At 49.2% G+C, this 27,302-nt stretch overlaps 1 protein-coding gene across 1 annotated transcript in view; it reads left to right on the plus strand.

Moving 5' to 3' along the window:
- The window catches only part of LOC309559900 (lysine-specific demethylase 4B-like), a 630,996-nt gene that overhangs the window by 249,779 nt on the left and 353,915 nt on the right, over positions 1-27,302 (plus strand). Inside the window, exon 9 of the mRNA XM_082263341.1 lies at positions 13,726-13,877. Coding sequence (XP_082119467.1) covers positions 13,726-13,877 — 152 coding nt within the window. The remainder of the gene's footprint in view (positions 1-13,725; positions 13,878-27,302) is intronic.

The following is a 27,302-nucleotide window of genomic DNA, read 5'->3' on the forward strand; positions in this document are numbered from 1 at the left end:
TATGTTTTGACGCTCCAGTGCACCAAGACCAGGCAGGTGGGCTGCCCCGTTACCATCCCACTTTACCCATCAGGGAATCTTTGGTGTCCGGTCAAAGTGTTGGATGAGTTCGTGGCCCAGTCCCGGAGCTCTCCCAGCCATGCTCCACTTTTCACGTTACTGGGCGTTCCCCTCACCACGTCCAAGTTCATATTCTACATCCGAACTCTTTGTATCAGACTGGGTTGGGACCCTGCAGTGCACTCTGGTCACTCCTTCCGGATAGGTGCGGCTTCGGCTGCCTCCGGGAATAACACGCCAGGCCATATCATTAAAAGGCTTGGTCGGTGGGAGTCAGACGCCTTCCAGGTCTATATTCCTCACCCAGAGAAGGAGTTGAGACTGGCATTTCATAGGCTTGTGACTTAAGTTGTATTGAATAAAGTGTGTTGTTTGCTTCCTCTTTTGCCCTCTTTATTTACAGGCTACCCCCCTTACGTCGGTTCAGGCACACCACACCGACTTTCCACACTAGGGACTCGACATTAAGTGTTGACCACAAGTGTTCGGCCGCAGGCCGGTATTTGTGGGAGGAGCTAGCGGGCTATATAGCGCCGCCCCTCCGCTATGCCGGCCTGCTGCTGCGCTGTACGTCATCCCACCCACCTTCACCCCTTTTTTCTCAACCTCTTACCTTTGGGGTGCCCTCTTTATTTACAGGCTACCCCCCTTACGTCGGTTCAGGCACACCACACCGACTTTCCACACTAGGGACTCGACATTAAGTGTTGACCACAAGTATTTGTATAAGTCTCTGTGGCCAATGTTGGCCTTCCCTTGTAATTCGTGGAAAGGTGAGAGGTTCCCGTCTTAAAATAAGTCTCCAATGGACTTTAGGCCTGCTTCGATCCATGGTTGGATCCCAAGATCGCTACATAGGAGATTGAGCGCTACCAGTGGAAGCGCAGTAAGGATGTTTTTGGGAATCCCTTGTGCTGCGTTTAGTTCTGACGTCCAGACTTTAGTGGCCCCGTTGATTGTGTCTAAGTAGGATTTAGGTTGCTTATGCTGGAGCCACAGGGCTGTTAAGAGATGCTTACGTGGGTGACCAATTACAGTCTCTTCAATTTGCAGCCATTGGTGTTGATGGGATGGGACCCACCACCTTTTGAGATGATGCAATACATTTGCCTTGTAGTATAGTTTGACCTCTGGGGCCCCCACACCTGACACCTTTCATGAAGCATATAATATTGAGCGATGGACTCTTGGGCATTTGCCATTCCAGATAAAGGAATCGAGGGAGCATTGAAGACAAGAAAGCGGGTCTTGCAGGAATGTGGAGGGGATGGTGCGAAATAAGTATTGTATATTGGGCAACAGAAATATTTTAACTAGGGCCATTCGCCCAGCCCAGGATGCTTTGACAGGAACAGTTGTTGGGAGATGTCTTGTAGTTTTTTAGATACTCTATCTAGATTGACTCTAACTATGTTTATTGAGGGGGTTAGTAGCTGGATACCTAAGTATGTTAAGGAGGAAGCCGGGGCCCACGAGAAGCGAAACAAGTCAGTTATTTGGCAATTCAAATGTGCATTTAGGTCAACGCCTAACAGAGGATTTTGAGAAATTAATCATGTAAAGAGATATTTGTCCGAATTGGTTAAGAAGATCAGTGAGGGCCGGTAGAGATTGCACGGGGTTGGTAAGGGCAACTATTACATCGTCTGTGTATAGGCCAATCTTGTGGGACACTTGAGCAACTTGGATCCCTTTTATGTGTGAGTGAGACCTAATTGCTTCCGCTAGGGGTTCCATCACTAGTGCAAAAATTAGTGGGGAAAGTGGACACCCCTGCCTAGTGCCGTTAGTAATATCAAAGAGCGAAGATATTATGCCTCCAGGACCATTGAACCAAATAAGTTTTATCTTGGTCTCATCAGACCACAGGACATGGTTCCAGTAATCCATGTCTTTAGTCTGTTTGTCTTCAGCAAACTGTTTGTGGGTTTTCTTGTGCATCATCTTTAGAAAAGTCTTCCTTCTTGGACGACAGCCATGCAAACCATTTTGATGCAGTGTGCGGCGTATGGTCTGAGCACTGACAGGCTGACCCCCCCACCCCTTCAACGTTTGCAGCAATGCTGGCAGCACTCATATGTCTATTTCACAAAGACAACCTCTGGATATGACGCTGAGCACGTTAACTCAATTTCTTTGGTCGACCATGGCGAGGCCTGTTCTTAGTGGAACCTGTCCTAATTGGGCACAATTTGGACATTTTCACTTAGGAGTGTACTCACTTTTGTTGCCAGCGGTTTAGACATTAATGTCTGTGTGTTGAGTTATTTTGAGGGGACAGCAAATTTACACTGTTATACAAGCTTTACACTCACTACTTTATATTGTAGCAAAGTGTAATTTCTTTAGTGTTTTTACATGAAAAGATATAATAAAATATTTACAAAAATCTGAGGGGTGTACTCACTTTTGTGAGATACTGTATATACACTGCTCAAAAAAATGAAAGGAACACTTTGAAAACACATCAGATCTTAATTAGGAAGAATATCATGCTGGATATCTACACTGATATAGACTGGGTAATGTGTTAGGAAGGATGCCACATTGTTTGATAGAAATTCTGTAGGGCTCTGGCAGTGCTTATCCTGTTCCTCCTTGCACAAAGGAGCATATACCAGTCCTGCTTATGGGTTAAGGACCTTCTACGACCCTGTCAAGCTCTCCTAGAGTACCTGCCTGTCTCCTGGAATCTCCCCCATGCTTTTGAGACTGGGAGACACAGCAAACCTTTTGGAAATGGCACATATTGATGTGCCATCCTGGAGGAGTTGGACTGCCTGTGCAACCTCTATAGGATTCTGGTATCGCCTCATGCTCGCAGTAGTGACACTGACGCTAGCCATATGCAAAACTAGTAAAAACCATCAGAAAAGATAAGTAGGGGGAAAAAATTTTCAGTGGCGTCCACCTGTAAAACCATTCCTGTTTTGGAAGTTGTCCCACTGTTCCCCGTCTAGTGCATCTGTTAATTTCATTAACACCAAAGCAGCTGAAACTGATTAACAACCCCTTCTACTACTTAACTGACCAGATCAATATCCCAATTTAATTGTTTAATTCTTTACTTGATACTATACTCTTGATTAAAAAGTGTTCTTTTATTTTTTTTGGGCAGTGTATAATCCTTTATATACAATCTTATACCCTCAGTTGATACAAAGGAAGGCAAAAAAAAAAAAAAATAAATAAACCCAATAGAGCATGATCCTATTTGCTCCAGCAGGGGAAGAAAGTCCTTCATGATCCCCCAGGAGGCAATCGGCTATTCACTGGATCCAGTTATATTATATTATGTTCATCTAAAAAGGAATCCTGGCCTTTCCAAAAACAATCTACTAAGTTGGCCAAAACAAGCTCTTGAGGGAGTCTATTCCACATTTTCACAGATCTAACTGTCAAGAAGCCTTTCGTTATTTGGAGATGAAATCTCTGTTCCACCTCAAAAATATTTTGCCTTTCATTTATATTTTAAACAGAATGGGTTGTTTTACAAGGTGATTGTTTACAAGCATTTTAACAGCTACAAGCTTGCGAGGCTCAGTTCACACTGCCGCGACTTAAGATCCGACTTGTGAGACCCCAATCAAGGGATATGTGAAATCCCATGTTAGTCAATAAGGGCTGTCTTAATTAGCACTACTGAAGTCGCTCTGACTTTAGAAAAGGTTTCTGTACTATTTAAAGGCGACTTCTATCCGACTTGTGCCAATAGACTTTAATAGAAGTCGTCTCCAAGTCGGTTCCTCATCTATATTGATGTGATTTGAATCCGACGTCACAGGAGATTACCCAGGCAGATGCTAGGTTCATACATGTCCGGTACAAATTTCCCCTCCATTTTCACTGCAAATTTCCAAACCAGTTATTCAGCTGCCATACAGTTCAGATGCAAATTTTTGGAGCGGCATAGCTGGTTTTTAAGTAGCCGCCCGCCATACCATTAACAATGGATAACTCGGCCCGCTGACAGCTAAATGTAAAAAAAACATTGCCAACAATGAAAAAAAAATGGTGTGGGGGTCCCCCAATCCATACCAGGCCCTTTGGGGGGGCTGGTACGTTTTTAAAGGGGAACCCAACACCAAAATGTAGAAGAAAAAAAAAACCTGCTTGGAGCCCCCTAAATCTATACCAGAACCTTAGGTCTGTTATGAATTTTGGGTGGAACTATTACTCCAAAATAAAAAAATTTATACCAGAACCGAGCATGCAGCCTGGCAGACCAGGAAAGGGTGGGGGAGGGGGGTTACTGTTTTTGGTACAATATGCCCCATACTCATTCACATAGAGGGGGCAGTATCTGGGAGATTATGGGGTGCCCCATTCCATTTTTTATAATTGTGGTCTTGGGTTCCCCTTAAGATCCGTACCAGACCCGAAAGGGCCTCATATAGATTGGTGGTGGGACCCCCACCCTGTTTTTTTTTTTTTTTTCAACAATTTTTTTTTATTGCCAGCAATGTTTCTTTTACATGTAGCTGTCAGAGGGGAACAGCGCTGACAGCTGATGAGTCATCCGTTGTTAAAAACGTGGCGGCCGGCTTCACGGTCCGCTTCCTAACCAGCTCCAAAAAATTGCATCTCAACTGTATTGTAGCTGAACCACTGAACAGCTGCTTTGGAAAATTGCAGTGAAAATGGAGGGGAGTTTCACATCCAACATATGTGAATCTAGTCGCTTCAAAGTAGCATCAATTAGTACTCAAAACGTCAGCAAATCGTCAGAAAGTCACCTGGTAATTTCACATCATAAGTCGCGTGACTTTCAAGTCAGGACAATGTGAACTGAGCCTTAAAGGGGTTGTAAAGTCCCAATGTTTTTTTTATCTTAATGCATTCTATACATTAGGATAAAAAGCCTTCTGTGTGCAGCAGCCCCCCCCCCCCCCCAACCTGAGGTCAATCTCTTCCCAACAATGTCCACGGGTGTTTCAGCCGTCCGAGATTCTCCCTCCTAAATGTCTGAGACACAGCGCCATTGGCTGCCGCTGCTGTCAGTCAAGATCAGCTAGCCAATGAGGAGAGATAGAGGGGGTGGGGTCGGGGCTCTGTGTCTGAATGGACACAGGGAGCTGTGACTCGGCTCGGGTGCACCCATAACAAGCTGCTTGCTGTGGGGGCACTTAACAGGAGGGAGGGACTAGTTTTACATAAGAGGAACCCGAGAAGAGGATCTGGGCTGCTCTGTGCAAATCCACTGCAACAACGCAGGTAAGTATAACATGTTTGTTACATAGTTACATAGTAGTTGAGGTTGAGACAATAGTCCATCCAGTTCAACCTGTGTGTGTAGGTGTGTATGGCCGTAATCATCTCTCATACCCCTGAATGTTCTGATCCTTGAGATGTATGTCCAAGAGTCTTTTGAAAGTAGCCATACTTCCCGCAGAAACTACCTCTTGTGGTAGAGAATTCCACAATCTTGTAGCCCTAACAGTAAAGAACCCCCTGTGTTGCCTGAGGTTGAAACGCTTCTCCTCTAATCACATTGTATGCCCTCGAGTCCTCATGCAATCCTTTCGACTGAATAGCTTTTTTTCTATGCTGAGATCACCATTGAGGTATTTATAAATTGCTATCATGTCCCCTCTAAGGCGTCTCTTCTCCAGGGAGAATAAATCAAGCGATTGCAGACGCTCTTCATAATTAAGGTCCTCCAGTCCCCTAATTCGTTTAGTTGCCCTTCTCTAGACTCTTTCCAGCTCCAACACATCCCTGGCGACCAGAACTGGACAGAATACTCCCAGATGCGGTCGGACCAGAGTTTTATAAAGTGGTAGAATTATAGTTTTATCTCTGGAATACATCCCTTTCTTTATGCATGCTAATATTCTGCCGGCTTTGGCAGCTGCTGCTTGACATTGCATGATATTGCTTAGTTCATCCGCTACCAAGACTCCCAGATCTTTCTCCATTTTGATTCCCCCAAAGGCCCCCCCCCTCCCCTAAAGTGTATTGTGCTTTTATGTTTTCAGTCCCCTAGTGCAAAACCTTAAACTTCTCCACATTAAACCTCATTTCTCTTACGTCCTCTGACAGTTGCCGCCCACTCGTACAATCTGCACGTCTGGGTAGTGGTCTTATCCACAGGAGTAAGCTAGGCAGAAGATTTTGTTAGAATATACACAAAAACTTTGTATAGACACACCTACAGGGGGCTGTCCCTCTGGTCCAATACCCCAGCTAGCTGCATTCCCAATTCAGTTTGTCTCTGCCTAGCATAGGAGTAGGCTGGCTTTTCCCTGGCTGGGGCTGCAGTCTCAGCCTTTTTTCTTCTTCTTAATTTTTCTCTCTAGAAAAGTGTTTTTTCTTTTACAAAGATAGTTTTTTATTTGTTCCTGCGCTTAGTTAGTCGGACTTCGGAAGACTACAGCGTTTGCGGAGCTGGGAATCGCACTGGTTATCCTAGAGCCTTATGGAATCCCAGCCTGCCATCGAGCATTAGCAGGTTATGTGTACGCCCACGCCTTGCAAATGACCATGTCCCTGGCCTCAGGGACGAGCCTGCGAAGTTGCTATCTTTGCTGGGATGTCTCAACTGCAGTACGCTGCGTGTTGCTAGTGTCCCCTTCGGCTGACGGCACCACCACCCAGAGTGGGAGGCTTCCTGTCACAGAGCGGTACCCACATTTTCGCTAGACCGGTGAGTACCATGCTACCCCTCTGTCTATGACATTGTCTGTCGGGGTGTTTATGTGGGCCCTCTGTTTTATGGGGATGGCAGTTTGGTATGGGTTCTGTAATGTCCCCCTCATGTTTGTAAGTGCAGTCCCTGTGTGTCCTTCCCGGTCCCTGCGGGGGAGCTGCGACGGTTCCACAGCTGTATGGGGGGTTGCGGGGGTCCCTTACGTCCCTGAGGTGCTTGTGCACCTATTTAGGGTACAGTACATGGTGTGTGGGGGCCGCAATCGGTGCGAAACCGCGCGGCCGCTATTTTAGGTGTGGGCAGGCTGTTTGGCCTCATTGTGAGGGCAGCAGCCATTTTATGCAATGCTGTTGGCGCCGACATCTTTAGTGTGGGCACAATGTCCTTGTGTGAACAGCGGCCATTTTCCCAGAGCTTTCCCCATAGACTTGTATTGGTAACCATTTTTTTTGTGGCTCAGGGCTGTGTCTGCCACTAGAGACGTGAGGTCACTTCCTCTCTCTTCACGCAGATCGAGTCAGCAGTGTGTGGTAAGTATAGCACACTTGGGGGATTTTTATAGTGTTTCCTGGCCCGAATCCCTGCTAGCATTCATTTTTTTGCAGTTTACTGTAGCACAGGACTTGCCCCTCATTACGGTGCATTTGCGGTGGAGGCCGCAGAAATCGCCGATTTAAAGGGCCAGCGTCATTTCAATTTGAGATTGCTATTATGGAGTCCCAGGATAGCTAATTCCCCCCAGATCTGGTGGAGGGTTCAGGTACTCCTGAATCCTCTGCTATAGTCTCACTTACTGCTGCACTTGCGACTTTAGCGTCTAAAGTGGATTTGTTGATGTCTGACCGGGCTTCTAAGAAAAGGAATATGCCCTCTCAGTCTTCTTATTCAGAGCCAGATTTGGTTGCCACGGACAGTGTACCCCCTGAGGGGTCTCAGTCTTCTCAGTCGGATGTGGAGGAGGAGGATTCCCCCTCCGGATCAGCAAGGGAACGCGCTGCAATGTCTGTGCTCATTAGCTCTGTAAAAGACACTTTAAATTTAGATGATGAGCCCCACCTGTCGGGTAAGCGGTCTTCCTTTGGGACCCGCAAAGCCCAGAAATCGGGTCAGGTTTTTCCCTGTCCCACGGAGTTTCACAATACTGTGAATGAACAATGGCGTAATTTAAAACGCAATTTTGTGGTGCCCAAGTGATTTCAATACCGTTATCCCTTTGCCGATCCGGTAGATTCTCGCTGGACTGCGGCTCCTAAGGTGGACCACACTGTGTCCAGGTTAAATAAAGCCACTTTAATGTCCGGTGTTTAAAGACCCGGCGGATAGGCGGGTGGAAACTCTTACCTGCCACATCTACCTGGTAGCGGGTTCCTTACTAAAACCCTTGTTCGCTTCGGTCATGGTCTTTCAGGCTGTTGTGGAGTGGGCCAAGGCACTTAAGCACACCCTAATTGCTGACTCCGCCCCTCCTGCTACGCTGGAGATGGTGGATCAAATAGGTCAGGCTGTTTTATACCTGTGTGACGCGGCCTTAGATGAGGCCCCTTCAGTCGCATGACTTTCTGCAGTCGCAGTTATGATTCGTTGCATCGTTTGGTTAAAAAGCTGGTTGGCCGACCAGTCTTCCAGGAAGATGGTGTCTGACATCCCTTATGCGGTTAGTCGTCTTTTTGGGGACTCTCTGGATGAACTGGTCAAGGGGATCACTGGGGGCAAGAGCACTCTGCTGCCCCAGGCGTTCAAGGGAAAATCTTTCCGCGGTACGCGGGGTCCCTCCTTTAAACCTAACCAGGGGTCCTTTCGTGCCTTCAAGGCACAAGAAAAGGGTAAGTCCTTCAAGGCCTCTAGTGGCCAGAAGAAGCCCGGGGCGGGTAAGGCAAAAGCCACCCACACTGGCACAGCGGCTCAGTCCGCCTCGACCCGAAGGGGCGCTCTCACCCGTTTCAGGGGTGGGGGGACGTCTGCGTTGTTTTCCTGAACCTTGGCTGGCCAAGATTCAGGACAGGTGGGTTCAAGAACTCATTCGGTCAGGGTACAAGATCGAGTTTCGATCACGCCCAGCAGACAGATTCTTCCCCTCAAATCTTTATTTGACCCCAGATAGTTTACGAGATCTCCATAGGGCGGTTCAGAATCTTCTCGCCCAAGGGGTAGGTGTTCCACAGCGGGACAGCTTTCGGGGGTTTTTACTCAAATCTGTTCACAGTGCCCAGAAAGGAGGGCAAGGTGCGTCGGATTCTGGACTTAGTTTCTAAACTGCTTTGCGCGGGTTCAGAAGTTCCAAATGGAGTCCCTCCGGGTCGGTGGTGGTATCCCTGAGTCCAGGGGATTTCCTGGCTTCCATCAACCTCAAGGATGCGTATCTACACATCCCTATTTACGGGGGTCATTAGAGGTATCTCCGTTTCCCAATAGCGGAGGGACACTATCAGTTCGTGGAGTTGCCTTTCGTCTCGCTTTGGCTACAAGGGTTTTTACCAAAGTTTTGGCTCCTGTTCTAGCCTTGTTGCGGGTACAGGGGATTGCCATCCTCGGTTACCTGGACGATCTCCTATTAATTTCGAGCTCCAGTGCCACTCTGTTGCGCGATCTGTCAATCACGGCTCAGACGCTCCAGGAGTTCGGGTAGACCATCAATTTTCAGAAGTCGACCTTGTCCCCTTCTGTTCGTCTCCCTTACCTGGGGATGATTCTGCACTCCGTCCCAGGCGAAGGTTTTTCTTCCGGAAGACAAACTCCGGATCCTACAGAACGAGGTCAGGTCCCTCAGGGACAACAGGTCCTCTTCGCTTCGGACCTGCATGCGGTCTCTGGGCTTGATGGTTTCGGCTTTCGAGGCGATCCCATTTGCACAGTTTCACACGAGATCTCTTCAAGCGGAGATTCTGGCCAAGTGGGACAGGCATCCTCACTCTTTGGAAAGAAGGGTCTCTTTGAGCCCCCAAGTGAGAGTGGATCTCCTGTGGTGGCTCCAGTCTCCGGCTCTGTCGGGAGGCAAGTCCTTTCGACCGTTGCTATGGACTGTGGTCACCACGGACGCCAGCCTGTCGGGCTGGGGTGGAGTTCTGGGGAATTTGTCTGACCAGGGCACTTGGTCGGAGGCAGAATCCTCCCTGCCAATAAATATCTTTGAACTGCGAGCATTTAGGCTCTGTTTTCTTAGTTGGTCGGATCGTCTGCGGGGCTGCCCAGTGTGTGTGCAGACGGACAACGCAACTGCGGTGGCTTACATTAATCACCAAGGGGGCACCAGGAGTGCCCGGGCGGCCAAGGAAGTGGCCGAGATTCTGGCTTTGGCCGAGACGCAGGTCCCGGTGATTTTGGCAGTTCACATTCTGGGTGTGGAGAACTGGCAGGCGGACTATCTGAGTCGCCAGACCCTGGACCAAGGGGAATGGTCCCTCCACCCGGAGGCGTTTCAGATGCTTTGTGCGTGTTGGGGATCCCCAGACGTGGATCTGTTCGTGTCTCGCCTAAACAACAAGGTGGGAAGATTTGTGGCAAGAACACGCGACCCTCTGGCGGACGCCTCGGACGCATTAGTAGTGACTTGGACTCGGTATCGGCTGATTTATGCCTTTCCCCCGATTCAGTTGTTGTCCAGATTCCTTCACAGGTTGGTCTCGGAACCGAGGTTGATGATTCTTGTGGTCCCAGACTGGCCGCGCCGGTCTTGGTACGCGGACATCATGCAAATGGTCGCCCAGCCTTCCTGGCGGCTCCCACTGCGAGACGATCTTCTGTCTCAGGGGCCGATCTTCCATCCTGCTTTACAGTCGCTGGCTTTGACGGCGTGGCCTGCTCAAGGCCAGGAAAGCCTCGTCTGGTAAGATTTATTATCGTACCTGGAAGGCTTATTTCGCCTTGTGTGAATCGTAGGGTTTCCATCCCCGCTCTTTTTCGGTGGCGAGGGTGTTAGCTTTCCTGCAAACTGGTGTGGAGCAGCGTCTTGCGCTGACCACTATTAAGGGCCAGTTGTCTGCACTGGCTATTCTCTTTCAGTGCCCCTTGGCGTCAAATTCCTTGATCCTCACCTTTTTTTTTCAAGGGGTGCGTCATCTGGCTCCCCCTAGGAGGGCACCCTTGCCCCCTTGGGACTTGAATTTGGTTCTGTCCGTTTTGCAACGTCCTCCCTTTGAGAACATCCGGGAGATTCCTTTGCCTGTGCTGTCACAGAAAGTTGACTTTCTGGTGGCGATCACATCTGCTCGCAGAATGTCGGAGTTGGCGGCACTATCTTGCTGCTCCCCATATCTGGTTGTTCATAGGGATAAGGTGGTCTTGCGACCTCATCAGTCCTTTCTTCCGAAAGTGGTTTCGGATTTCCATCTCAACAAGGAGATTGTCTTGCCTTCACTGTGTGCGAAGCCTAAGCATCCTAAGGTGTTTGCCTTGCATTCCTTGGATGTGGTCCGGGCGATCAGGGTTTACCTGTCTACTGAATCTTTCAGGAAGTCGGATTGTCTTTTTGTCCTTCCTGAGGGACCTCGGAAGGGTACGGCTGCGTCTGCAGCAACCATTTCCAAATGAATCAGACAGACGATTGTACAGGCCTATTCAATTAGGGATCAGGTTCCACCTTTCCCTGTCACAGCGCACTCTACCAGAGCGATAAGTGCGTCTTGGGCATTCCGCCATCAGGCGTCGGTAACTCAGGTGTGTTTTACAAACTTGATGTCTTGGCATCAGTAGATTCCTCTTTTGGCCGCAAAGTTCTGAGTGCGACAGTGCCTTAGCGGAGACAGGGTAGTTTTTAGCCTGTCTCCTCCTGTTGGGGTTTTTTCCCCTTGTTTACTTTGCTTTTCTGGGTTTTTTCGCTCCTGTTGAGCTTTCTTGTTACCCAGTGTTTTACCTTTCTGGTTCAGAAAAGGTTCTTTTCTCTGACCTTGGTGCTGCATTGCCTTTTTGAAGGTTACGTTTCCCACCCCTCTCATCTACACTGCTTTAGGACATCTCAGACGTGCAGATTGTATGAGTGGGCGGCGACTGTCAGAGGACGTAAGAGAAAATAGAATTTTTTTAAGAACTTACCGTAAAATTATTTTCTCTGAGTCCTCTGACAGTCGCCCCCCCCCCCACCCCTCTTTTGGGGTTCATGGATCTCTATACTACTTGCTACCAAACTGAATTGGGAATGCAGCTAGCTGGGGTATTGGACCAGAGGGACAGCCTCCTGTAGGTGTGTCTATACAAAGTTTTTGTGTATATTCTAACAAAATCTTCTGCCTAGCTTACTCCTGTGGATGAGACCAATACCCAGACATGCAGATTGTATGAGTGGGCGGCGACTTTTAGAGGACTCTGAGAAAATAATTTTACGGTAAGTTCTTACAAAAATTCTATTTTGCCATGTCGTTGCCCACTCTGTGATTTTCTTCAGGTCATTCTGTAGGATATCTGCTTCATGCTGTGCAGTTATTGCCCTGCCCAATCTTGTGTCATCTGCAAAAACTGATATAGAACTACTGATCCCGTCCTCAATGCTGTTTATGAATAAATTGAACAAGGTTGGTCCCAGGACTGAGCCTTGGGGGACCCCACTTACCACCCCAGACCAGTCTGAGTATGCACTATTTATTACCACCCTTTGGACACGCCCTTTTAGCCTGTTCCGTATCCAAGAGCAAACCTTGTGGTCTATGCCTGCAGACCTTATTTTATAAATTAAGCGCTTGTGGGGAACTGTATCAAACGCCTTAGCGAAATCCAGGTACACCACAACCACTGGTCTCCCCCTATCTATCTCACAGCTCACCTCCTCGTAGAATGTTAAGAGATTGGTTTGACAAGAACGCCCATTTTATAAACCCGTGCTGATTACTGCTGATGATGTTGTTGTCTTTATCAAAATTCTACGATATAGTCCCTTATCATCCCCTCCAGAAGTTTACATAGTATCAGTGTCAGACTGACAGGCCTATAATTTCCCGGGACATGCTTCTGCCCTTTTTTGAATATCGGTATCACGTTAGCTTTCCTCCAATCCCCTGGTACATTTCCTGTCATAATACTGTCAGCAAAGATCAGGAACAGGGGTCTAGATATAGTCTTACTAAGTTCCTTGAGTACTCTCAGATGTACGCCATCCAGGCCTGGTGATTTATTTGTGTTAATTTTATCCAGCCTTTCCCTGATTTCACCCTCTGTTAGCCATAGCGGCAAATCCTGTCTATTACTACTAACCATACAGTCATGGTCAGTGTACCCCTCCTTTTCCTGTGTAAAGAATGAGGGAAAAAAAGCGTTCAGCACGGTTGCTTTTTCAGTGTCCTCTGAAACCGTCCTCCCATCATCGTTAATTATGTGTGCAATATGTCTGCCCTAGTTTTTTTGCTGTTGATATATTTAAATCATTTATTTGGCTTCTTTTTACTATCCTCCGCTATTTGTCTCTCAAAGTTGATTTTAGCCATTTTGATTTCATATTTACTTTTCTTATTTGCCTCCTTGTATTGCTTGAAAGCCGATACTGTGCCCTCTGATTTATATTTCTTGAAGGCCATTTTTTTACCCCTAATAAGTTTAACATTATGGTTTAGCCAGCCAGGTTTGGCTTTGTCTCTTCTAAATTTATTTCCCATAGGAATGCACTGCGAGATGCATTTGTTTACTATGTTCCTAAAGCATTCCCATTTTTCCTCCGTGGTCAGTGCTCCTAGGGTTTGGTCCCACTTTACCCTTTCCATCATTGAGCACAATTTAGGAAAGTTCGCCCTTCTGAAGTTTAGGGTTCTTATGTTCCCCTCTTGCCATGTTATATTGTTATTTACTCTAAATGCGATCATCCTGTGATCGCTAGAGCCCAGGTTGTCCTGGACTCCTACCTCTGAGATTAGGTCTGGGTCATTAGTGATCAATAGATCCAGCACTGCATTTTCTCTAGTAGGAGAATCCACTAGATTTATTTTTAAAGGAAAAATACGAGACTTTACAATTATGTTATGGTCTACTGTGACTGCGTTTATTTTTTCCTACCATTGCTGTTGTTCATATTACATCTACTTGATCTTCTTTCCTAGGACATATAGGAAACGTTCCCAACCCCGCAGGCAAAAAATACAAGATCAAAAACTTTTAAGGGAGGTGCTTGGCCCAGATGCTATTCCAGAAGAGAGAGAAGATGAATTCAAGAAATGTGGGGAGATCATTGACAATAAAAAGTGTCCTGAAGGTGTGCACAGATATTTTTTTCTATGTTACTAAATTGAGATAGAAAATGTATGCTGTTATTAATGCTGCTCTATAGATTTTAATTGTAACATACACAACTTACGGTATTTTTGCCTGGTGAACACATATTGCATATTGAGTGCAGCCTGCATTTCTCTTACGTCCTCCGACACCTCTAAGTCATCACTATTGGGTATTGACTTCCGCTCCGCAGGAGTAGCTAGGCATAAGACTTAGTCAAAAGAACAAGACATTTGCATATACACACCCATAGGGGCTGTCCCACTGGTCAATACCCCCCTGCAGGGAACACTTCCAACTCAGTTTGTTTCTGCCTAGCGTCAGGAGTAGTTAGGGTTTCCCTGTGCTGGGACTCCGGTCTCAGCCTTTCTGATCTTTTTTATTTGCTTTTCTTTTAGAAATGTCAGTTTTTTCTTTGTTATACTAGCTGTTCTTTTGTCGGCTTTAGTTTTTAGTCGACTCTTCGGATGAAGATGGATTCATGCGGAGATGGGAATCGGACTGGCCGCCCTGGTTCTCCAGGGCAGAGGGTCAGAGGGACCCCCAGCCCGCCATCGAGCGTTCAGCCATAGTTCGTCCTGGCATTATGAACGACCCATCCCTGCTCGCAGCAGGGATGCAGCTGTAAGGTGGCTACCTCACTGGACACATCTGCAATATGTGGTGTAATGTCCTTGGCAAAACGGCATTCCCTTTGAGACAAAAGGAGATGACCGCTCTCCGATGTAGATCAAATTGGAGTATGTTTATTTCACATCAAACAATAGGCAAAACTTGAAACATCACACTGTGAGTGCAGGACAGAAGAGGTAGACGCGTTTCACGACTAGAGATGTCGCGTACTCATTACCAAGTCCATTCTACCTGGCTACCTCACTGGACACATCTGCGATATGCGGTGTAATGTCCTTGGCAAAACGGCATTCCCTGTCAGATGAGGATAGAGGCTTTCCGTTCTGAGAGGCACCCCACGCCATCTGGTACAGGTAAGTACTTCTGTGTGGGGCCTCTGTCTGCAGTGGCAGCCCTGTGTCGCTGTGTGTCTCCCATGTCTGTGCCGGTGTGGGGCTCCCTATTGCGATCCCTGTGGGGGTCTTCTCTATACGTGCGGTGCGGTGTGTATATTTGGGGGCCCCTTCCCCTGTGTCACTTTGGTGTGTGTTTGGGGGTGCAGACGTTGTGTGTGTGGCGGCCGCAGTGGGGAAAAAACCGCACGGTCCGCCATCTTTACTTTGGGCAAGCATGTTGGCTTCACTGTGGGCTGATTTACATGCTGTTTTCCCGAAGTCTCCCATTCAGTTCTATGGGCAGCCATTTTCCCTGTTTCATTTGCAGCTTATAGTTCAGCCTCCCATGACCTCACTTCCTTTTCCTCTGAAGCAGCGATCTAGGTTGTAATACTCTGTGGGGCTCTGCAGACTGTCTCTTCCATAACCTTCTGTTTTGTCATTTCTGGCTCAGTTTTCTTCTCCTATTGGGGGTCTTTTGTCACTGTTCATATAGCAGTGGGCTGCGCACTCCGCAGCGGTTTTAAAGGGACAGTACCCTTTTATTGCACTGTTATTTTCACCTTGGGCAATGGAATCTCAGGACAGCAAATTCCCTCCAGCCCTGGTGGGGGACCCCAGTCCTGCTGTGGCCCCTGTTATGCCTGATTTTGGCCGCTGTAGTGGCGTCCTTAGTGTCCAAAATGGAGGTGCTGATGGCTGAACGTGCTGCTAGGAAGAGGCCCAGATTATCTCTCTCCTCTGATTCAGATGGTGATATGGCTGCTGCGGCGGGCGTGCCCTTTTCAGGGTCTCGCTCATCCTTAGACCCGCTGGGGTCTGAGGGGGAGGCGGAGGTGGAGGGGGTTGAGGTTTCTCCCCCGGGGTAGCCTGAAGAACGCGCGACCGTGGATGAGTTGATTGTTTCTGTAAAAGAAACACTGCATTTGGAGGATGAGCCCAGTCCTCTGGGCTTTGTGTCCTCATTTGGGACACACAGGACCCGCAAGTCGGCACAGGTTTTTCCCTACACTGTTAATGAACTGTGGCGCACTTTAAAACGTCCATTCATGGTACCTAGTCGGTTTAAGTTACTTTATCCCTTTGCACCGGCTACGGAAACGCGATGGTGTGTGCCTCCACAGGTGGATCACACTGTGGCAGTATTGAATAAGGCTTCCTTGATTCCTACTGAGGAGAGCCCGGTTTTTCGGGATCCCACGGACAGGAGGTTGGAGTCTCTGGCCCGCCATTACTACACGGTGGCGGGTTCCTTGCTCAAACCTGTTTTTGCGTCCGTTCTGGTGGCTCAGGCGGTGGCTGATTGGACTAAGGTGCTTAGGAGCAACCTCGTGTCTGATTCTGTTCTACCTGCCAGGCTGGATATGGTGAATCAAATTCACCAAGGAGTCGTGTATTTGTGCGATGCGGCCTTAAATGAGGCCCCTTTGGTAGCACGCCTATCTAGTGTCGCGGTGCTTAACCGTCGACTGATCTGGCTGAAGAGCTGGTTGGCTGTCCAGACGTCACGGAAAACAGTTGCTGATTTTCCCTATGCTGGTTCTCGCCTTTTTGGCGACGCGTTGGATACCTTGGTAAAAGGCGTCACGGGGGGCAAGAGCACCATGTTGCCCCAGAACCCGAAGCACAAGTCCTTTCGTGGCAAGCGGGGTTCCGCCTTTCGACCCAACCAGGGGTCCTTTCGTGCCTTTCGGAATCAAACCAAGGGCAAGCTCTTCAAGGGCCAAGGTAGCCAGAAGAAGCCCTGGACGGGCAAACAGAAGTCCGGGAATGCCGGTGCGGCGGGTCAATCCGCCTCTGCCTGAAGGGGCGCCCTCACCCGTTTCAGGGGTGGGGGGACGTTTGCGTGGTTTCCTCCAACCTTGGCTGCTCTGAATTCCCGACAGGTGGATTCAGGAAATCATTCGATCAGGGTACAAGATCTAATTCTTTTCCCGACCGGCGGACAGATTTTTTTCCCTCAAATCTTCATTTGACCCCAGGGCGCCTGCAGGACCTTCATCAAGCGGTGCAGGACCTCCTTGCCCAGGGGGTGATTGTCCCGGTGCCTCATCGGGACAGGTTTCGGGGTTTTATTCCAATCTGTTCACTGTGCCCAGAAAGGAGGGCAAGGGGCGTCCTATTCTGGCCCTCAAAGCTCTGAACCGCTTCGTGCGCGCTCGAAAGTTCCGTATGGAATCTCTCCGCTCGGTGGTGGCCTCCCTGAGTCCAGGGGAATTCCTGGCCTCTATAGACCTGAAGGATGCGTACCTACACATCCCCATTTTCGAGGGTCACCAGAGGTACCTTCGGTTCGCTATAGCGGAGGACCGCTATCAGTTTGTGGCGTTACCTTTCAGTCTTGCTTCGGCTCCAAGGGTCTTTACAAAATTGTTGGCGCCGGTTCTAGGCCTGCTGAGGGCTCAGGGCATTGCGGTCTTGGGATATCTGGACGATCTCCTCTTAAGATCGAGTGTCCGCCAGGACCTACTGCGCGATCTGTCCACCACGGTACAGACGCTCCAGGAGTTCGGATGGACCATCATCGTACAGAAGTCGACCTTGTCCCCTTTGGTTCGTCTTTCCTATCTGGGAATGGTTCTGGACTCTGCTCAAGCAAAGGTGTTCTTGCCGGAGGACAAGCTCCGGACCTTACAGGACGAGATCAGGTCCCTAGGGTTAATGGTATCGGCCTTCGAGGCGATACCCTTTGCCCAGTTTCACACATGGTCTCTTCAAGCGGAGATCCTAGCCAGGTGGGACAGACTACCTCAGTCCTTGGATCTGAGTGTCTCGTTGAGTCGCCGGACCAGAATGGATCTTCTGTGGTGGCTCCAGTCCCCGGCTGCGTCAGAAGGAAAATACTTCAGTCCGTTGCTGTGGACAGTGATTACCACGGATGCCAGCCTGTCGGGCTGGGGTGGAGTCCTGGGCACCCTGTCTGCCCAGGGCACTTGGTCGGGGGAGGAATCCTCCCTCCCGATAAACATATTGGAATTGAGAGCGATTAAACTCTGTCTCTTCCAGTGGTCGGATCGACTTCGGGGCCGTCCGGTTTGGGTACAGACGGGCAATGCTACCGCGGTGGCTTACATCAACCACCAAGGGGGCACCAGGAGTGCCCGGGCGGCCCGGGAGGTGACCGACATTCTGTCTTGGGCCGAGACTCATGTCCCGGCAATCTCAGCTGTTCACATTCCGGGTGTGGAGAATTGGCAGGCCGACTATCTGAGCCGCCAGACCCTGGACCAGGGGGAATGGTCCCTACACCCGGAGGTCTTCCAAATGCTTTGTGCGAAGTGGGGATCCCCGGACGTGGATCTGTTCGCGTCTCGGCTAAACTACAAGGTGGAAAGGTTCGTGGCAAGAACGCGTGATCCTCTGGCAGACGCCTCGGATGCGTTGGTGACCCCTTGGCATCAGTATCTGATGTATGCCTTTCCTCCGATTCAGTTGTTGTCCAGGTTCCTTCGCAGGTTAGCCTCGGAACCGCACCTGGTGATTCTGGTGGCGCCGGACTGGCCATGCCGGTCCTGGTACGCCGACATTGTTCACCTGGCAGTGGCGCCTCCTTGGCGGCTGCCAATGCGGGAAGATCTGTCTCAGGGACCGATCTTCCACCCTGCTTTACAGTCGCTAGCTTTAACGGCCTGGCTGTTGAGACCCAGGTCCTGAGAGACAGGGGTCTTTCCCCTGAGGTCATTCCTACCCTGATCAAGGCTAGGAAAACCTCCTCTGGTAAAATTTATTACCGTGCCTGGAAAGCTTATTTCGCCTGGTGTGAGTCCAGGGGGTTCTCCCCTCGCTCGTACTCGGTGTCGAGAGTGTTGGCTTTCCTCCAGTCAGGGGTGGAGCAGCGCCTGGCGCTGGCCACGATAAAGGGCCAGGTGTCTGCACTGGCTATTCTTTTCCAACACCCTGTGGCGTCTCATTCCTTAATTTGCACTTTCATTCAAGGTGTGCGACATTTGGCTCCTCCCAGGAGGGAGCCCTTACCTCCATGGGACTTGAACTTGGTTCTTTCCGTGTTACAGCGTTCTCCCTTTGAGAACATCCGGGAGATATCGTTGCCTTTGCTGTCTAAGAAGGTTGCCTTTTTAGTGGCGATCACTTCGGCTCGCAGAGTATCGGAGCTGGCGGCGTTGTCTTGCCGCTCTCCTTACTTGGTAATTCACAAGGATAAGGTGGTCTTGCGGCCACACTCGTCTTTTCTTCCTAAGGTGGTCTCTGAGTTCCACCTTACTGAGGACATTGTCCTGCCTTCGCTTTGTACAAAGCCTAACCATCCCAAGGAGGTTGCATTGCATTCCTTGGATGTTGTCAGGGCGATCAGGGTTTTCCTGTCGTCCACTGAATCCTTTCGGAAGATGGATTCCCTCTTTGTCCTTCCTGAGGGATCTCGGAAGGGCATGGCTGCGTCTGCCAAATGGATCAGACAGACCATTGAACAGGCCTATGCTTTGAAGGAACGGGTTCCAACCTTCCCTGTTAAGGCGCACTCTACCAGATCTTTGAGTGCGTCCTGGGCCTACTGGCATCGTGCCTCGATGGCCCAGGTGTGCAAGGCTGCGACTTGGTCGTCGGTGCACACCTTTTCCAAATTCTATAAGGTAGATGTTCTGGCATCAGCTGATGCCTCCTTTGGCCGCAAAGTTCTCAGTGCGGCAGTGTCATGAGGGACCCTTGTTTTGTTGTGGGTCCCTGACTGTTGGGGTTGTTTATCCCCTGGGTTATTTGCTTTCCTGGGCTTTTGCTCCTGTTGAGCCTTTTCTGTTGCCCAGAAGGTTCTCTTACTGTACGTGTAAGGTTCCTTTCTCTGATGTGGGTACTGCGTTGCCTTTTCTACGGTTGCGTCTCCCACCCCTCATGTCTACACTGCTTTGGGACATCCCAATTGTGATGACTTAGAGGTGGTGGCGACTGTCGGAGGACGTAAGAGAAAACTGAATTTTTTAAAATCTTACCTGTAAAATTCCTTTCTCCGAGTCCTCCGAGAGTCGCTGCCCCTGCCCCTCTTTTGGGGTTTTTTCTTGTACACTTACTGCTATGCTACCAAACTGAGTTGGGAGTGTTCACTGCAGGGGGGTATTGACCAGTGGGACAGCCCCAATGGGTGTGTATATGCAAATGTCTTGTTCTTTTGACTAAGTCTTATGCCTAGCTACTCCGGCGGAGCGGAAGTCAATACCCAATAGTGATGACTTAGAGGTGGCGGCGATTGTTGGAGGACTCATAGAAAAGAATTTTACAGGTAAGATTTTACAAAAATTCTGTTTTTTTTTAACTACAAAGGACCAGGGAAATTTGATTTAAATCATGATTTAAATCACTAGTAAATTGGCTTGATTTAAATCAACTCTATTTAACCACTTATGGACAGCCCCACGCAGATATCCTGGGCAGGACGGCCCTCCTGCGTGATATCACATACCTGTACGTGATTTTGTGGACAGGTTCTGGGGCGCGTGCTGTCGGCGACCAGCTCCCCCTGTGATTGGACACAGGGGGAGCCAATCGGTGGGTCCGCCGTTCGTTCACGGAAGAGGCAGAAAGTCAGCCTGCCTATGTTAACAAGGCAGGCCGCCGTTCTGTCAGAGAGGAAAACTAAGCAGAAACACAGATCTGTCTTCCTCCAGTTAAGCCACCCCCACAAAGTTAGAAAGCACTCTGTAAGCACAAAACCCTTTGGTTGCCCCTGATGTTAACCCCTTCCCTGCCAATGTCATTAGTACAATGTGAGTCCATTTTTTTTTTTTTTTAGCACTGATCACTGTATTAGTGTCTATGGTCCTCAAAAAAGTGTCAGGTGTCCAATTTGTCCATTGCAGTCCTGCAAAAAATCGCTGATCACTGCCATTACTAGTAATATTCCTTAGTTTGTAGACTCTATACCTTTTGCACAAACCAATCAATATACTCTTATTGGGATTTTTACCAAAAATATGTAGCAGAATACATATTGTCCTAAATTGATGAATAAATTTGATTTTCTCTATCGTTCATTGACAGACGCAGCTCCATATAATTCTTGACCATGGGGTTATGCTGCCCCCTACAGAAGTAGAAGACTAGGCAGGAAAAAGCTTTACCACACCTATTGGGCTGTCCCTGTAGGCATACACCCACACACACTCTGCTGTAGACTTCCGTTTTGTTTCTGCCTAGTTTAGGAGTAGGAGTCGTTATCTGCTGATCTATGGGTTTCCACCGCTGAAACTCCTGTCGAGACTTCTGCACAGAATAGAGGCGGAGGGGATTCCAGTCATTCTGGTGGTTACAGATTGGCCTCGCTGGTTTTGGTATGCAGATCTGGTAAGATAGGTCCCCGATGCTCCTTGGATACATCCTCTCAGGGAAGATCTGCTGTCTCGAGGGCCGATCTTCCATCCTGCTTTAATGGCATGGCTGTTGACAGCCAGGTGTTGAAGGATAGGGGTCTTTCTGATTCAGTGATTCCTACACTGTTGAAGGCCAGGAAGTCTACTTCCAGGAAGATCTATCATCGTATGTAGGAATCGTACATTTCGTGGTGTGAATCCATGAAGGTGCATCCTCACCTTTTTTCGGTGGCTAGGATCTTGGCTTTCCTTCAAAGAGGTATCGAAGAGGAGTTGGCCTTAGCTACTATTCTATCCATCACCACCTGTCGGGTAACCACCAACAGTTTGGCTAATCAGTGCATTTGTGCATTGGCGCGAATACGCATGCGCGGCCAACTACGGGCAAACGCAATCAAGAATGTGCGTGCGCCAATGCGCACACGTAGGACGTAACGGCACTTGGCGCCAAACGGCCTATTTAAGCTCAGCAATTACAGTCACTAGCTGCTGGATGATCTTCAGCTTCCCGTGTTTCCTTGTGCCTTGTTTTGCCTGCTAATCTTGGATTTCCTGTTGCCGACCCAGACTGCTTGACCTCGGCTCCTCTTGAAACCTCTGGCTCTTGACCTTCTGGCTTGTCCCTGGTCTCTCCTCTGCCTTCTCCAGTGTCTGACCCGGCTTGGCTCCTGACTCCGCATTATCAGTATCCTGTGGGCTACCCAGCTTACCTCTGTTCCTGCAGCACACCTGCCTGGCTTGCCAAGTGTTCCAGATCCGCCTAGGACTTTACCACTCATTGGCTCCAGCCTCTATCTGGCCGTCCCAGCCAGCAACCCGTGCTACTTCGGGCACAGCACTCCCTGTCTCACCTCCAGGGGTGCTCTGCACCTAGCCGCAAGGGGAGCCCTCTCTACACTCCGGCTTCGGATCAGGTACGTGACACCACCTCCCAGACTTGGCTATAGTGGTACAGCATGGAGTCAGGTTTTCCCCTAGCCTCGGAACCCTGAGTTCCTCGCAAAATGACCGTCAAAGGGTCAGCATTTGGGCAGGACCACTTAGGGCACAGCAGCAAAAAAAAACTGGTACTATCAATTTTATCAAGATGAAATAACTGGGCGGCTAGGTAGTATTAATTAAAGTCTGGCAACACCACGCCCCTTAGATTAGAAGAGTTTTTAAGTTTATGCCAGGAAAGTTTATGCCTACTACGTCCCCACATGAACGCCTTAAGGAGAGATTCCATTTGTTTAAAGTATTTCAATGGCAAGTATACCGGGGAGTGCCAAAGGACAAACAGGACCTTAGGCAAAAGGCCCATTTTTATGAGGTTCACCCTACCCATGACACCCAGGGGCAGCTTTGACCAAACCTGAATCTTAGATTTAATCAAAGTGTAAAGGGGTTGGACATTATCCAAAATACAGTCCTGAGGATTTGCTAGATATAAGAGTGTATCATCCGCATACATGCTGATCTTCTCGGTCAGAGATGCCACGCAAAGGCCGTGTATGGCTGGGTGGGCCCTGATGGCTATAGCCAGTGGTTCAGCCGCCAGTGCATAGAGCAGGGGAGAAAGCAGACACCCCTGCCTAATACCTCTGGCGAGCGGAAACATCTCGGAAGGCCAACCGTTAGCCAGCACCTTTGCCACTGATGCACCGTACAGCAGTTGTACCCATTTAATAAAATTGGGTCCAAAGCCGAGTCGCTCAAGACATTCCCACCAGAAGCCCCACTCAAAAGCTTTGGCCGTGTCCAATGTCACCACTACTCTCCCACCACAGCTCTCATGCGTAGCTTGAATATTCATAAATAGCCTACGAAGGTTAAAGGAGGTGTTCCTGCTCGGCATAAATCTGGACTGGTCCTCGTGGACTAGGGACAATATGACTTGGTTTAAACGGATAGAGAGTATTTTGGCCAAGATTTTCACATCCACCTGCAGGAGGCAAATAGGGCGGTAAGATTCTGGGCAGTGACGATCTTTACCAGGCTTTGGGGATCAGCACTATCAAGGCCTCTCGCTTAGATAGGGGCAAGAATTAAATTGGGAGTCCATCTGTACCTGGAGATTTCGATCTAGGAAACCTGGACACAGCCTCCACAATTTCCTCCTCCGTGAGAGGTGCCTCCAGGAGCGTCACCTGATCCTCCGTAAGTTTAGGAAATGCTGTAGTGTCAAGATATGGTCGGATGGGGCTCTTGAAGTGTATAGCTGGCTGAAAAAGGAACGATACCGCTCTGTCACCTCCCCCGGGTCCGTCAATAGGGGCCCTGCCTCAGTCCATAGGGTTATAACCACCAGTGGTCTGTCTTCACAGTGCACCAGATAGGCCAACAGCTTCCCCGCCCGTTCCCCGTGTTCAAAAAGCTTCTGCTTTTGGAAGAACAATTTAGACTTGGCCCGTTCATATTCTATCTGGGAGACAGCAGCCTAAGCCCGGGAGGCATTGGCGGGTGAGGGGTCCGCTAGGTAGTTGCCCTCTGCTGACAGGAGATTGGCCTCCGCCCGAGACTGTGTCTCAGCTGAAGTAGCCTTAAAGTGTTTGATTCGGGATGTTAATGAGGCCCTTGCGTACAGCTTAAACGCTTCCCACACCACTATAGGGAAGGCCGTTCCCTCGTTATCAGAGTAGAACTGGCCCCAACTGGTGTCCAGGTAGGCCGCCTCAGGCAGCAAAGATAGCCACACTGGGTTAAGATGCCAAGCTGGAGGCAGTTTCTCGTGGTGTAGTCTTACGCCCAGTAGGGACTATGGTCAGACAGAGATCGGGGGGAGAATCCCACCGACACCAGCCGGGGGGCCAAAGCCCGGGATAGTAGGATCAGATCAATACGGGACATGGAATGATGCGTAGGGGAGAAACAGGAGTATGCCCGCTGCAGGGGGAATTTGGCCCTCCACGTGTCCACCAGACCCACTCTCTCCACTAAGCGGGCAAATCTAGTGCATGTCGCAGGTGACGGTGCCAGGGGGTTGGTTTGTAGTCTGTCTAAGGCGGGGTTAAGCACATTATTAAAATCCCCCAACCAGATTGCCAGTAGAGCCAGAAACTTGGACATATAAATGAGGCCCTCAGAGATTATGACATAGAGGTGGGGGGCACATAAAAAGCCAGTATCACAAGGGGTTCCCCAAACACCAACACCGTCATGAATATAAACCTTCCCTGGGGGTCAATCCAAGACCCTTGGAGCCGAAAATGGACCGACTTGGCCACCAGCACCACTACACCTCTGGAATGGGAGGTATATGCGGAATGATACGCCCACCCAACCTAAGGACGCTTAAGTGATAAATGCATGTGACCGGGTGGGTCTCTACCAATATTAAAACATCCACCCGCTGTTGTTTGAAGAAGGCAAAGGCCGCAGAGAGTTTGAGCTTATCGCGGAGGCCACTGACATTCCATGGCCATCTGAATGGAAATAGAAGTAGAAGCTGCCACGGCTCCAGGATCTCGGATGTCTCCCACAACAGATTTTAGAGATTGGTGAGAAGATACATAGCCCAACAGAGAAAAGAGCATAATGATCCGCACTGAACTGTCTCTGCACACAAACATACACAGTAACATCGGTCTTGCACAGTAAACCTAATTGCACATACCCAAAAACAGTATCCCCCCCTCCCCGCCCTGCACCAACCCCAACATGTGCGGGCATAAAGTCCCAAAAAAACACAAAAAAAAACGTCCCCAATCTGTAAACCTGAGAGGAAAAAGGAGAGACTCAGCCATCCAAAAACAGGGATGGCGCAACAGGGATAAAGTGTACACAGGCAGTAGTAACGAGCCTCAGGCATAAAAGAAGAAAAAAATCACAGGGACCAAGCACCTGAACCAAGCAGGCGCAGGGGACAAAAAAAACGCTGAGTGGCATGCCGAGCTGTGATCGCAGCCCTGGCAGCAGAATGAGTCTCGGACCCTCCGTCGGGGAGAAACCATAGCGTGTCCCGACAGCTAAGATGAAAGGTAAACAAAGATGAGGGCAGCAGCTTATACTGTACCGCAGGATCCAGTGGCACCTCTCCATCCCGCATGGAGCAATCACAAGTGTTCAGGCCGCCAGTAGAAGGCACAAACAGGAGAAATGATCAGGGAGGAGATGATGAACAAATAGCAGCAGCATATAGAAGCAGGAAGCAGCAGCAAGTCAACCACGGTTCTCAAGGTGCTCCAACCAGGAAATTATCGCCTCAGGGTCATCAAAAAAGTGAACACGGTCTTCACCTTCCACCCCAAGGCGTGCTGGGTACATCATGGCATATTTGATGGGCTTGACCCATAGTCTAGGTTTTGCTTCCAGGAAGCCCTTGCGCCTCCATTGCACATCCGCCGAAAAGTCAGGAAAAATGGCCACTCTCCCGTTTCCCATCGGGATGTTTCCCTTCTCTCTGGCCAGGCGCAGGATGGTGTCTCTCTGGCCAGGCGCAGGATGGTGTCTTTATCTCTATAATTGAGAAACTTGACGATGAATGTGAGTGGCGGGGCTCCCTGTGGCAGCGTGTGACCCAACAATCGGTGTGCCCGCTCCACTACAAACGTGAATGAGAGGGACTCACTGCCATTTGTTTGGATTAGGAGCTGCTCCAAGTAGCTGGAGGGGTCAGTGCCTTCCGCCTCCTCAGGGAGGCTAATAAACCGCAGGTTACATTAGCACAGTCTATTCTCCATATCTCCCTGTTTTTTCAGGATTTGAGTAACCTGTAGTTGGAGCTGATCAGTAGAGTGTTGTATGGGGGGAAGGGAGTCTTCCATGCTGCTGAGCCTGTTTTCTGCCTCAGACAATCGATCACGCAGCTTCCTCATATCTTGCCTGATCAGAGATATATCTACTTTTACCTCGTCAATTTTGGATGTAAGTATGGCCTGGCAGGTGGATATAGCCTCCAGAACAGCAGCTGTGTCGCCGCCACACCGGCGTCCTGGCTCAGCTCGGCGCCATCTTGTGAGGAGGCCTCCTTGTCCTGGCGGGGGGTATTTATCGAGCTTGGCGGCTGTCTCCGAGGCTTTCTTAGGCGGCAACATGGAGAGCAAGGTCCGTGGTGTCCCGGGAAGCAGTGAGGCTCAGATGTGTACCGTGGGGAAACAGGATTAGAAGAGCAGGATAAGGTGCCGACGGAGCTCCAGCTACTCGTGTCTTACCGCATGCCACGCTAGGCCACGCCCCCGGCCTTAGCTACTATTAAATGCCAAGTGTCGGCCTTGGCTGTGTTCTTCCAACGTTCTTTAGCCTCACATTTGATGATTCGCTTTTTTATCCAAGGGGTCCGTCATGTGGCCCCTCCGAGGCGATCCCCATTACCTCCGTGGGATCTGAATTTGGTATGGCCTGTTCTTCAAAAACCTCCTTTTGAGAACATTAGGGAGATTCTTCTGCTTAAACTGTCTCAGAAGGTTGCCTTTTTGGTGGCTATTACTTCTGCTCGCAGAGTATCAGAATTGGCGGCGCTTTCCTAGTGTTCGCCTTATTTGGTGGTCCACAGAGATAAAGTGGTACTTTGACCTAGTCAGTCGTTTCTTCCTAAGGTGTTTTCTGATTTCCATCTAAATGAAGACATTGTGCTGCCTTATTTATGTCCTAAGCCCAGGCATCCTAAGGAAATTGCTTTGCATTCTTTGGATGTGGTTTGGACAATTAGGGTTTACCTGGCGGCTACTGAATCTTTGAGGAAATTAGATTCTCTTTATGTCCTTACCGAAGGACCTAGAAAGGGATTTGGCTGCGTCTGCTTCAACCATTTCTAGGTGGATCAGGCAGACGGTGATTCAGGCTTATTCACTGAATGGTCATGTTCCTCCTTTCCCTGTGAAGGCGCATTCTACTAGGGCGCAGAGTGCTTCTTGGGCTTTTCGTCATCAGGCATCATTGACTCAAGTTTGCAAGGAGGCAACTTGGTCGTCTGTGCACACGTTCACAAAATTTTATAAAGTATGTGTTGGCATCCTCGGATGCTTCTTTTGGCCGCAAGGTTTTGCAGGCTGCTATTCGAAAGAGATTCAGTCTCTTTGAGGGTGTTTGTCCAGGTGAGCTTCTGTTCCTGGTTGAGCTCTATACAGTATTCTCTGGTTCGCTAAAGTTTTAGCCTTGTTG

This window comes from Pelophylax lessonae, assembly GCF_965119305.1.
Source record: "Pelophylax lessonae genome assembly, chromosome: 1".
NCBI lineage: Eukaryota > Metazoa > Chordata > Amphibia > Anura > Ranidae > Pelophylax > Pelophylax lessonae.